Source organism: Hermetia illucens, chromosome 4 (genome assembly GCF_905115235.1).
Source record: "Hermetia illucens chromosome 4, iHerIll2.2.curated.20191125, whole genome shotgun sequence".
Taxonomy (NCBI): Eukaryota; Metazoa; Arthropoda; class Insecta; order Diptera; family Stratiomyidae; genus Hermetia; species Hermetia illucens.
In genome coordinates, this window is record NC_051852.1 from 84,002,759 (window position 1) to 84,016,527 (window position 13,769).

The following is a 13,769-nucleotide window of genomic DNA, read 5'->3' on the forward strand; positions in this document are numbered from 1 at the left end:
ATCTTGCATTTCGGTGTCTCACATTTAAAACAAATATTTGATCTCGACATTAATTCTCTAACGTTTCATTTTTTCATTGGTTTTTTCTAAAATCTGACTTGAAATAAGTGAAAATATTCGGAAATATCCATCATCATCCTCCTGCCTTAGTAAAGGACTCCAAACATCCAGTCTTTATGTCGAGATTCACTAAATCGACATTTTTATTACACCATGTAATGCAAAGTGAGACACTTCTTCTTTTTCTACCATAAATATTGCTTCGATAGGTTTTCCCTATCCACCACACCCCGCCCGGCAAGATCAATGTCTTTGCCGCTTGTATCCAGTATAATAGTTTTCGAAAATTGGAGTATGAAAGAGTTATGGGCGACATTTAAGGGCTAAAAGATGTGTTTCGAGTGACACCTCACATACTAATTTTATAACAAATAGGCTTTTCTAAAAATTTCCCAAATCAGATGTTAGCAGATGCATGGTTCACGTTAAGATTGTGAGCATTTCGTGTTTCGTTTGGTGGTCTTTCTTTTACTGTCTTCTAACTGTGAGTTCTTCTCGACGATGTGGTTTGCACATAACGTCACGTTCATTTGCTTCCAAATATTATGCAGTATTCATTTCAATTTTTTTTCTCACATGCCTTTCATTCCTGTTTTGCAATCTGATGAGAAATATCACACCATGTGCGTGGTATTTAAAAGTACTATTCGTATCAAGTAGTAATAGCACGGAAAATAGATTAGAGTTTCCATATAAATTAAACTATGTTTGTCCACAAGCTGTGAATCTACATTTCTTTGGTGAATTGATGCCTCCAAAATTATGTTGGAAAGTACTTCTAATCTATCTCTACAATCTTTCTACAATCTTTCCAAATTTCACTTTTTGAAATTTGGCAAAGTGTTGCCCATTTCTGAAATCCCATTCGAGAGGTCATTGCGCTTACAAAATATTTGGTCAAGTTTGATGATCGAAAACATAAAACTACAATATTAGATATATGAAGAAAGAGGCAAGCCTTCTGGTTAAAGTCGTCAGAGGTTGGCCTTCTTTTCAGTGCTAATTTCATTGCATGATGCAATAAGTTGTTGGATTACAATCATTCCGCACAAAAGTATGTTAAATATCTTTCTGTACATTTCAAGATAGAAACAGTAAATAAACTCTTCGAAATTGTATGCAACTCAACGCTTTTTTACTGTTAAGGTTAATGTAATTACATATCAAAAATATCGATTGAGCGCCGTGACTAGCGAGAACTTTGTTTTCATATGCCCCATGACATGACGAAATGTTTGGATATATGTATTTCATGCATAATTTTTTCTTCAGTTTGTGCACTACCCTCAAAAAGATCCCTGAGTAATGACGTCGTTTGGAGGACTGTTCCAATTTTTGAAAATCTTTAAATATATTGGGCTATATCCCTTGACCCGCAATACAGATCAGCGAATTCTTAAGTGCAGGAAAGTTGATATTTTGATTGTGGTGACATCGGTGGTTGCATTTGAAGCTCTAGGCATCATTTCTATGCTTTATATCTTCAAGCACGCCTCCGAGTTTCTATGGATAGAATATGACGTAACTGGGAATATTTTTGAGTTAATTGAGATTGGGATGGCAGGATCGGCTTATATGGTGATTTTACTATGGATTCTATATCGTAGTAGTGATAATTTTGAACTAATTGATGAAATATGCAACCTAGAAAGGCAAATGGTTTCCATGAGTAACTCAAGGCTTAAGGATTACACAGCTAAGCTTTATTATTTTTACATCTTTTTTAATGGGATGTTCACTACTACAGTAGTATTATCTTATCACCCAGGTGAAAACTTCCAATACGCTTCAATCTATGCAATAGCGGTTTATTTACTGAAAGGTGTCATCGTTAGTGCCATTTTATCGATTTACTCTTGCTTGGCGTCTATAATTTACATATACGTGCAAATTATCAACGAGAAAATTAAAACATTTAATTTTCGTGATTTAAAAGCGGACGCCGTAGAATTCAACAAATTGCTCGTTTTACATTCGCAATTAAGTGATATTTGCGACAATTTAAACAATATTTATGGAATCCCAATTCTAATTGGTTCAGCATATGTATTCTTTTCATTAGTCCATGAGTGGTTTTTTATTTATTGGCTGATAATATACTATCATAACGAGCAATCCGTTACGATATGGGAAACTACCCTAAATATTCTGTGGGTTTTGCCGGACATGACATTCAGCTTGATATGTTTTTTGTGTTTTGAAACTAATAAAAAGGTAAGCCAATTTATGATCCTTGTGCGTGATTCACGTAAGTATTTATTTTTAGGTCAATGAGACGATACAAATAATTTCTAGAATTTACCATGAACAGAAGGCTTACAGGCAGATTGTAAGTATCGTTGCAACTGACTCTTAAATTTCGAGATTCGAGATACATTGAATTATCAAGAAAACCTCGAAACCTTGGCACAGATTTTTTTTAACCATATTTCATACTCTTTAATGGTTGTTTGACTATTTAGGACAACCATCACTGGCAATACTTTTTTGAAAGTCCTTATTTGAGTCTTTATTTACTGAATGATGATATCAGAAACGTTCGCTCATTCAACTTGACAATGCTAACTAAAACAGGTGAACATTAGGTAAATCTTCCTCTTTTATGAGCTCGGTGAAGCATCACATATTCTTTTCTAATGATTCTAGTACTTTCTCCTACGGTAAAAGGGCGCCGACAGACGTTTACACTTTCTTATTTTCGTCCCTTTCATGGGCTGAGTTGATGTATAGGAATTCAATGTACATTTTTCTCCTATAATTGATTTTATTTGGTAAATTCTCAACAATTATAAAATAATTTTTGGCCTTTGTAAAAAAAAGACTTTCTGAAGGGAAAAATTGAAGAACCAATTTTGAGCTATTTGTAATTGTATCTAACGTTTTAAATTCGAAAAGAGATATTTGTCAAATGAAGGCCCCTGAGTTAACTTTTTTATTGAAACTAGAAGAGTGACAAGATGACGGATTTTTCGTTAGACCTCGTGGATAAGGATGGATAGATAGAAAAAAAGGTACTTGAAAGGCTGACTGACTTTACAACAGAAATTGACTGTTGGTTTTAGTTATCTATATCCCGTTTTTATTAAAATAATTTTCCTAAATATATTTTGCATTTGCGATACGTTTGATTTCTAATCCTTTTTCCAATCGCCAACAGCCGATGTTTTCAGCAAATACTGCTTTTGATTCGTTTACTTTCGATGTCTTCTAGATGTGCATTATTTTGTTTCTACCTTCGGAATATACTCTGTTTTTTTCTGCCTCATTTGTTGATCATCTAAGTATTTACATTCTGATCTTTTTATTTTTACGATCGATTTCACAAGTTTTCGTATTAAAAATTTGGGACACGATAGTCAAAATGACGTCCTAACAATTGGGAAGAATACACAAATCTGGTGTTTGAAATAATAAAAACTTATTTTTTCTATTCGGTAATGTTGATTTTTATTTGTAAATACCGATATTTCGGAAACCACTTGTTCCCTTCATCATTGCAAACAAGCCCTGGTGTTTGTTTTTCCGAAAAACATAAGGAAAAAATTACAGTGGTCCATACACATGGTATCTTGGCCTCAAAATGCTCTACGTTAAGATATCTGCTCAAATAAAGTTAATAATAATATATTATTATATTCTGAAAATTTACTGGGAACCGTTTTTCAGTTCATCCTAGATCCGTAATAAGCGTAATATGCGGTAATATAGATTAGGAAAACTTGGTAGAAATCCTAATATTTTAATTAAGTCATAGCTGGTCAAAGTTTGCCCGGTTCGCGTTAGCACCACGACCTTTCATACCAGAAGTGCCGAACTTTCGGTTTCTGACTGTTTTTCCCTTTTGGATGTTTCTTCACATCTGCCTATTCTTTAAATAAGGCTAGAGAACCTTTCTCCTTTTATGGTTTTATTACTGAAGTATGTTTTAATTTCGAGCAGCATACTAGAAAGTTTGGTGAGAATCCTTCTATAATAATAACAAAATTATGGTAGGTATCGGCACCACATCGTATTGATTTTCAGGTATATTCAACGTATATACACTACAAGCTTTATATAACCACCGAGTACCAAAATATTGTTACACAAAAAATTCAACAAGACCTTTCATACCTGAAGATCTGGTCTCTTTTAGCAGCCATTCGTAACTTCCAGTGTATGGTAGTTAATGATTTCACGATATCTGCAACTTAATTCTGGGAAATAGCAGCCCCGCTATCCTCAGTTTGCACGGTTTTTTGCTTGCATTCAATTAGGATGCTTGCTTAGCTCTTTACCATATCATAGAATCTTCTGTTCACCTTTCAGTTCTTTCTTTTAATTTTTAAGTGATCTATTGGGCCATTTAATTTCGCTAATAGAAATATAATGGAAAGTTTTCAGCTTAACATCCTGTGATATCGAGCAGTTCATTTAGCTTTCTCATTGCTCAGCTTTGTGAATACATTTAACATTTAAATATGTATAGCCAAAAGCCAAAATTTCCATTCATTGTGGTTAGAAGGCCAAACGATTTTTCCTGTGAAAGAATTTATTCATGAAAAAACAGGAAATTGACTACATTTTGGTCAAAAGTCCTATGTTATAGGCTATTGTTGGAATTTATTTTGATCAACTCTGGAAGAAATTTTCGGAAGTTGCACTAACTATCCTTTTCAGGTCTAAGTTATGAACATATTAGTCTGTTCTTCTCATAATTGTAAATTCATCATCGTTGCTACGATTTTCCCTGTTGGCAAAAAGTTTACCACCCTTAACGATCAAAAGGCTACTTGAAACTGGCGATTTATTTGAGTAAATCGAATAACAGTCAACGATTTATCTAACTTAATCGTTAATCGCGAGTAAAGATAAATTTAACTTAATCGTTACTCGCGATCACCAATCAATCAACCTTTGATAATGATGCCTTTATTCAGATAGACCAGGTGGCGCAAGATCTTCAACTGCACATTAATGTAGGCAAGACGAAATACAGCAACAAGATCAAATAGCACTGGTCAACTGAAAACAATAAAAGATAGAAGGTTGCAACTTTGATCCGTTAAAAATTTCTCCAATTTAAGATCGGAAATCGTACATATGGGCAAAGCTCTGACTGGTGATTTTGCGAGTCTTCATTTATTTCTCGTAGACTTGGGTTCATAGCAAGAAAAATTGAGAATTCTTACCCTCTTCTTGTTCGAGGGGTAAGTCGTCCGAACAATGTTTGGCCCTCTATAGGAGGATCGGCGTTTCCGTAGTCTATATAACGAAGAAATTTCAGAGTGACACTACACTACCTGGATGGATGTGGATAAAACTCTGCTATAGGCTATAGTGGACGGATCACTTTCTTCGTATAAGTATGGATGATCCAGCTCGGAAAGTTTATGGGAGCCATATTTATGGTAGAAAAAGAAGATATGGCATACCTTGTCTCAAATGGAGCGAAGGCACAGGCCAGGGCGCCAAACAGCTAGTAGGGACATCGATTTGATTAGCTTCAATGCAAAACCGTGATGTGTGAAGTTCCTTATTAAGGTGGGATAATGATGACGAAATTGTTAACATGTGGGATGGGTAATGACTGACATTACGTATGTAGGTAATAGATAAATATATACTTTTTAACATTTTTTTTTTTTAATTTTTAGAAAACGTTCAAATTTTTCAATGAGTGCAAAGTTAGTACCATTCACAAGTCAATAAATTTACCGATGATCAATGGTTACTATTGATTTTGATTAATTTAATCTATTACTAGATACTAGTTCCTGCTGAGGTTTTATATAGCTTCTATTTCTAAATTTAGTCATTTCATGTTTCCGGCAGTAGCCCACATTCAAATAGGATTATAGTATTGGAAAGAGTGTAATGATGAAGTAAATATATTTCAAATTTTACGCATTACTCGGCCAGACATTCAAGATTAGAGACTACAATTGAGTTGAATTAAGTCCTCACCCAGTAGTCTTATCAAATAATGAATCATAGTTCATCACTCCTTGTTATCTTTGAGTAATTTTTGTTGTTATTCATACTTCTAGAAGTGTAAATTAGACCGCTTTTCTTTGAAGAAAATTGTATAGTAGAACGACTAGTTTAGACAAAAACTACGAAATCAATGAATTCTCAAGGCTTATAAGATTGATAACCAGATGACTCTGAAGATAGAAGATTTACTGCAAATATTCAACGCAATTAAATAGAATTTTTGGATTAGATCGCTGGAAAATAACTTCAATTGATAAGTGTCACACAAATATGAAAAGGTATTAAGTGTCACATGCGAGACAATAAGCAACCAAATGTGTTCCGATTGGACCATATTCAAGGTTGGAAATAAACTAAGTGGTCATAATAAATATAAGGCGGTATCTCAATAAAAATCTGCGACTAACAGTATTATCGCAGTAGATTCAAGGTACGACAAGGTTCAAGAGACACCGCATATCATGCTCGTTTCGCCTGTTTTAGTACATTCAATATTATTGTTAGGGGAAAAATGCTCCGTTTAAATCCTCGGAGCTTACTTGCATTTGTATAAACATTTAAAATCAGTGAAGCGTTGAGGTCCTAGGAAAGCCAACTTGAAAATTAAAGCCTTAATATCTACAAGGTGAAAAAAGGGGGAATTGAGTGAGAGAGTTGTGGAAACATTGTAAATATTTTGACATCAAGGGAGTCAATTTTGAATTTCAACTAGACCACCTGCTTTAATTTATTATTACTAGTCCCAGGCCTGCCGAGAGGGGAAATGACCCAGTTTTTCCCCAAAATTGTAAATATAGTTATGTTATACAGTCATGGTACTGTAGCACACAAGAGTTATCATATTGGCAGGATGATTGTATTGCAAAACATACACAACTATTTGAGGGCGAAAGTTTCGTGCGCTGTATAGTATACAGCGCAATAATATGTAATCAATTGAAATTTTAAGCCACGGGCTTATTTTTTTTTAATAACTTTTAATTGAATTTGACACCATGTTATTCTATCTCGTGCTGATAATTGGAGACTTGAGCTTTCATGAAGGCTAGCTTTATTAATGCATAAACCTAATTATTCTATTAGATGCGTTAGTTGCTTGGTGGAGTCCTTGTCTTTAATGGGTCATATAGAAAGTTTATAGTAGTAATAAAACCTATGTGTGCAGTTTAATTTTTTGTACCAGAAAAAATTATGATCTTGACTTTTGCAATAATTATAAGGAAATTAACTTTCTTGCATTCAATTGATTATTATAGATTGATAATTTCTTGACGAAATCTCTTCGTGAGAAGTGCTCATTCACGGCATATGATTTCTATGTTATTGACTACTCGACTTTATTTAAGGTGAGTAACTTTATTAGTTGTAATGCTTGGAAATAATCGAAGTTATTCTTTCACTTCTACAGACCATTTGTGCCATGTTAACGTATGTTTTAATGCTTATACAATTCAAAGAATTGGAAGATGCAAAGCACAAATAATTATTATTATAATACACACAAATAAAAAAAATAGCATTGCTTGATTGGATGACTCATATCTGGTGTTTTATTGAAATATTCATCATGATCCGTTAAGAAAAAAAATTGGTCAGTAACGAGTGAGAGGTTGGAAACAAATTTTATTCGCCTTATCAGCGTGTTTCACAAATGATTAGCTTTTGTCTGCTTCGCCAAATATTGGAACACTGATAAAGAAGGAAAATCTTTGGCCATTGACAAGTCTGGATGTTTTTTTTGCTTAGTTGGTGTATACGCGAACATACTTGTGCACACGTTTTGATTATGTGCAAAAACCATTAAGATGAATAAGTTTTTATTTTTCACGATTGCTTATCAAAGCACGTGACAAAACTGTGGTTGCAATGGAAATGAAATTGTGCTAGGAATAAAATATTGGCGTCTTTTATGGTTGGCAATATTTTCCCTTGATTGAAAATTGAAATTTTTGAAATTTTTTTTCATTAAATGGATTATACTTACAGAATCACAAATTAATGTACCAATAGCATTCGATTTGAAGTTACGCCTCCATTTTCTATATTCTGCTTGAATGACACTTAGTTGTCGTTTCCAGTATTTGCCTTCAAGTACAACGGTCTAGAATAAAAAAAATGAGATTTTTATTGTATTGGATGATTTGGTTTACACTTACGTTAAACAATAATTTGCATGCTTTATCTATATGTATTTTATATTAAACGAATACAAGAAAAACTGAAAGTTTGTGATTTTACGATATCCATAGTGGTTCAGCAGCACTACATTTTTTATAGTTTTGTGTAAAACAAAACCTATCCTGAAATTAGATGAGAGTATGTAGACTACGACTTTGTATGCACCGAACTGCATAACTCAATGTTCGGTTTAATTGGGGTACCATACACATCAAGTGGGTGGTTATTTCTTTTCTCTAGAAGAAGAGATATTAATCTGACGGCTACCAAAACATCGCAGAAGATGAGCGATGAGTGTTACATCGGAAGCTATAAAATTAACTATCAAATAGGAATGAAATGCACCGTGGTTTAAGAAGGAAAAGTATAGTACAGATAAAGATTGGGAGATGCCAATTTTTCTAACAAACATGAAGTTTTGACAAAGGAGTACATAAGTTGTACTTATCTTCTGTTCCTATGCTACTGATTACTATGTATACAGATTAATATCAAATGTCCCGTTGTACCTTAGCTCGTAAATATTTCAGACTATCGCCCGACTGCAATCCAAATTTCTATAAAAGAGAATGGCGCCGGGTGAAGGCGTGCTATTTGATAACTCGATTTCATATAGGGACATGGTTGGGAATATTTTTCGGACGCTTTATTAAGTTGTAATAACCAACACAGATTCGTTGCGTTGAACGTAAAGAAAGTTCAAAGAGAACTGTAGACAGTTCAAAAAGATTCCAAATTGAAAGCAAAATATGATATCAGAAAGTTATCAGCGTACATCGTCAACAGGAATGCAAATATAAATTAAGTCACCATTTGCAATTTCCAATAGTCTTCGTGGAAAATATTATTTTCCTTTTCCTAAATAGAGAAACAATGCGTAAGTAGGCAGCCATAGAAACGACAACGCATTGATTACCTCCATAGCATTTCGCATTTTGGGTGTTTGATATCTTACATGGTACCACATCGCAACGCTTTTTTCAAGCGAAGCATTATTAAAAAAGATTAGCAAGAGAAGTATCGCAAGGCCATTTCTAGCAAAAGTTCGCTACATATGCCACCCAACGTGGGATAATTTGCTCTTGCTCTTTAGACTAGCCCAACAAAAAATTCATTATAAATTAAGAATCTCCTTCATATCCCCAAGTTTACTTCTAGATACACTTGCCGGCAGAGACTTAGATGCAGGAGGACGTACACGATCGTTTGTTGCTATTTGCACATGTAAGCTTTTGTACAAAATAGATGGTAAATCAATATGGACTAACCGCTGGAGGACGTCCCGTGTAAAAGAAATACTTGGCATTTCCATTTCCATCGAATTCCATTAAATTTATATGAATCCAGCCGTTGGTAAAGGACATTAATACTCGTACAACAGAACGTTTTTGTATAATATTTAATCAAGGGAGATTTCGTTAAATATTTAGGAATTCATGAAGAAAATCCAGGCTCTACAATAGATTTAAAAGGTGCCTTCCTATTCTGATTTCTGTATTACGTTGTTATAGAATGATTATGAGTTTTTACAGAAATCGCTTTGATAAAACCAAAATAGCCGGGATAAAAAATAACCCGATAAACACATATTGAACGTCTTCAGATTTCCAACGCGGTGAATGGAAGCCTTAAACGACGACTGCGACTAGATTGGTTCATAATCCGCAAAAAAGAGACAAGTTCACAAATTATCTTCAAACCATAATCATAACGGTAAGGACTAAAGTTTTCATCTCTCCTGGCACCCTTCTGTCATGCATGAGCCTTCATTTCGCTATAGTTTGGATAAACTCATAATATCAGATTTCTGGTGGCAGCTTGGCACATCTTCGACATTGAAATTGGTACATAGAATGAAAGCAGAGACAAATTTCTGTAGAGCGTCTAAATGTAAAAGTATACTTTTATAAGAAAGAAGTGTTTTCGAACTGGAAGTGGAAGCAAAGACACGCGACAATCAAACCATAATCTCGTACGATGCCAAAATTAGCGCCTCTTTTATAATGGAACTTCCGAAGAGAACTCATCCCAATTTTGTCAATATTTTTTTATGTATTATTGTGTAAAAAAAGTAAGGCGGATTTGCAATTTAAATTGCGTGGGTAAACTGCACATCAACATTTTTTTCAGTTTCAGTTGGCAGCATTGTGATAGACATTTATGACAAATTTCATGATAAAACATTCATTATTTTTTTTACGCTTGGTTTGGTATGACGCTAAAAGAGCATTCGGCGGTTTTCGCATAAAATTTTCTCTGCGGAATGAATTTTCGGGTGCAGAAATGATCAGGATGTCAAAGAAAGCCTTCGGGGACCATGCTTTGTCGGAAAGGAATATTTTCAAGTGGTATAAATAGTTCAAAGAAGTTAGTGTAGTCCACCGGTGAACAACACGTTAAGAAAATCGAAGTACTTGTGCTTGGAAATCGACGAATGAGTGCTAGAGATCTTGCCGATGCTGCTGGTATTTCGATAAATCTGTCAGTACCATTTTCACAGATATTTTGGGCTTGAAATATATACGGTCTCGGCTAGTGCCAAAACAATTTTTTCAAAAAGAGCGTCGCGTCAAGATCTGTGAAGAGATGCTTTATGACTATCAACTGGTCATGAAAAGGATTATTACTGGAAATGTAACTTGAATTTATGCATACTACCCGAAAACCAGCGACCAATACCGTGAATATCGTGCAAAAGGTCAAGCGAAACCGAAAAGATCGCACCAAAGTAAATCGAAAATCAAGGCCACGTTGACAGTTCTCTCTGATTACTGTGGTGTTGTCCATTTAGTTCAACCAACAAAAAGTATTATTTGAATGTCATCCATCTTTTGTGTGAAGCTATTGGCAAGAAGAGGCCTGAATTGTGAGCTGACAATTCTTGGTTTTTGCAACGCAATAATGCGCCTTCTTACACTTTCGATGCATATTCTTACACAACCATCGTATTCGCCTGATTTAACAACATCTGTCTTTTGGCAACTCCCGAAACTTGAAAGACTGCTGCAGGAAAATCATTTTGAGACGGTACAAGAGATCCCATGCGCTCTGAAAGCCATCCCGGAAGGCACCTTTCGAGAATTAGAAAATACGTTGGCCTAAGTGTATTGTGTCCGGAAGTATTGAAGCCCGGACAATTTCGTGAGCTGCCTCTTCATTGACTACTGTGTGGCATGCATAATAAATATTCCATGTTTTTTTTTGCACAAAACGAACGGGCATTTTTGGTCAATGTTCACACACAATTCAGATTTTTCGTTATGAACACAACACGACCTTTAGAGTGCTTTTATCATTATCAGACTCCCATATACAGCAGGGTGTTTTTTTCCACCTAGCGGAACTAGATAATATTTTCTGCAATTTGAACAAAGGAGATGGTGGAAGTGCTTTATGCAAGATACATGACCATTTGCAGAATTGCATACGATGAAGCTAACGTTACATATTGCGATAAACTATACCAAGGATTTGAAAGCGAACGAGAAATGGCTTAAAATGGTCCATTATACAGATGGTGTGTCCGGGTGCCTTAGTGATTAGAGAGCTAAGCTGCCGAAGCGGAAGGTCGCGGTTTAAATTTCACTGGTGCCAAAGAAATTGATATCATGACCGGATGTCGGATATCAACCGATTCAGCTGTGACTGAGTACCTGAGTCAAATCAGGGTATTAATCACGGGTAAGCTCATGCTGACCATGTTGCTTACTGCAGTGTACTCTACTCATGTATTGTATCAGTAGGGTCTTGAATGAAGTGCTTCAAAGCCAGGCATTTACTTAATTGTTTACTGAATGATGAAATTTTGTCGGTTCATGGATTGGGAAAGACTGGCAGAACCGGTCACGGGAGACAAATGAGAACAAAAAATGTCCTGTTAATAGACAAATAATTTCTGTGTAGACTCTATCTGCCTCTGCTGACAACAGCATCAACCTTCATGACACCTCATGCTTTTGTTATGCCTCTCAAACTGGCAGCTTTTCTAATGGAATTAAATCAAAGGGAAACTACCCCTGCAAATTTGTTTAGCAATAGGGAAGTAAAACCATTGTTAAATTTCCATTGATGCGAGTATAGTGTCACTACTTTACCAACGAAATCGAACTTTTACAAAACGGTAGAGCCTTTGATGGTTTTTTTTGTTGAAGTGTTTACCCTCAATATATTTTCGAGGAAATATACAAAACGCTTATTCTATCTTGAGGGAAAGATCTTGCCCTAATTCAAATTGATGATATAGATTTTTTAGACACCTGAGGAAACTCGAGAATACGATAAGAGTCGACAAAATATTGGAATAAGCAATTTGCGGTAGCTTTGAGAAAACTGAGGCTGGGACAAGGATATTCACGATGGAGAGAAGGCATCCTTTTGAAGACATGGGTTGGAGTGGTGTGTAGATTCTCATAACTCTGAACAGAAACTTAGATGCGTATTTCCGTATTATTTTCTGAAAAGCACTCATCAAAAATCTACCGCAAAGCTCAAGTCGTTGATATTATTTGTTGTGAATGTCGCCAACCAAAGTCTACAGAAAAGTTTCGATGGAAAATTTTTCCATTGGAATGACATCATTTGTTTTATATGCAGTTATTTGAGTTTAAAAATTATCGTCACGCAATATATGCGGTTGATGAAAATCCTTTATGATGTTAATCTTTCAAAAAAGACTTACTAATCTAATAGCCTACATGAGTTTACTATTTTTGGTCAAGAAACATAGAAGAAAAATAAGATTAAAGCCCAAGCTCCGATAAACATATTATAAAAAGCTCCACATTACTGTGTTAACTTAAAGAGTAGCGGGGCTGTAATGTAATGAATACAAATTATGTGGTGCAGTTTATGTTCCTATCGAATTTGAGATTGTGCCCTCACTTTATTCTTTCGAATTTTATTGCTCAAACAGTTGACTGTTTTGGGTCAAGTTATTTTTAATGATAACTTGATGAATTTCCTCGAATGAAAGTAAGATGAGAATGAAGTCGTTTTCTCCTGGAAGTTGTTTTGAACATCCCGCCAGTATACTACCTCTGAAAAGTAACGAACATAAATATTTTAATTGTAGCACAGGGTCATGCCAGGAGAGAAGCAATGTGATTCCATTTATATAGTCATCGTTTTTGTAACATTTGCTAGTTTCATTCCAGAATGTAAATATCATCAACTTGCTATGTAAACTGCATTGCACTTGTGCTTTCGCCGGAAGGAGGTGCATATGTTTAATACTATTAAATACTCTCTAGGAACACACTTGATGTTCATAGCGAAACGCTGATGTTGTGTAATGAATACTTTTTAACATTCATATTTTCTTTGGAGTAATAACCTAATTGATTTTTTGATTGAAAAGCAACAGCGTTTTAGAGACTATAAAGTGGGATAAGGGTTAATTCATTTGGATTGTCGATGCTAGTTAGAGTAGGAAATTATTGAAATTCATATTGGTAGATATGTGAACTGGCAAGTTGAAGTGAGATCATATAACGTTATTATTTGTTTTAGTGTTAAACGTTTTCTTTAAAAATTTCGAATCAGAACGTAGAAATTGT

General features: G+C 34.8%; 2 protein-coding genes across 2 annotated transcripts in view; one reads left to right on the top strand and one right to left on the bottom strand.

The window, feature by feature from the left end:
• LOC119653844 (carbohydrate-responsive element-binding protein) overlaps positions 1 to 13,769 on the bottom strand; it is a 95,314-nt gene that overhangs the window by 9,721 nt on the left and 71,824 nt on the right. Inside the window, exon 4 of the mRNA XM_038058889.1 lies at positions 8,021 to 8,137. Coding sequence (XP_037914817.1) covers positions 8,021 to 8,137 — 117 coding nt within the window. The remainder of the gene's footprint in view (positions 1 to 8,020; positions 8,138 to 13,769) is intronic.
• LOC119653845 (gustatory receptor 68a-like) lies at positions 962 to 8,015 on the top strand. Its single transcript, XM_038058890.1, has 4 exons — positions 962 to 2,274; positions 2,327 to 2,389; positions 7,293 to 7,382; positions 7,445 to 8,015. Exons 1-4 carry the CDS (start codon positions 1,366 to 1,368, stop codon positions 7,517 to 7,519), a joined length of 1,137 nt encoding a protein of 378 aa, XP_037914818.1. The 5' UTR covers positions 962 to 1,365; the 3' UTR covers positions 7,520 to 8,015.

Bases quoted from the DNA above. Each gene is read 5' to 3' on its own strand.
- LOC119653845 (XM_038058890.1), top strand. From the start codon at position 1,366: ATGACGTCGTTTGGAGGACTGTTCCAATTTTTGAAAATCTTTAAATAT. The intron at 2,275-2,326 runs GTAAGCCAATTT...ATTTATTTTTAG, and splicing joins GTTTTGAAACTAATAAAAAG to GTCAATGAGACGATACAAAT. The intron at 7,383-7,444 runs GTGAGTAACTTT...TCACTTCTACAG, and splicing joins ACTACTCGACTTTATTTAAG to ACCATTTGTGCCATGTTAAC.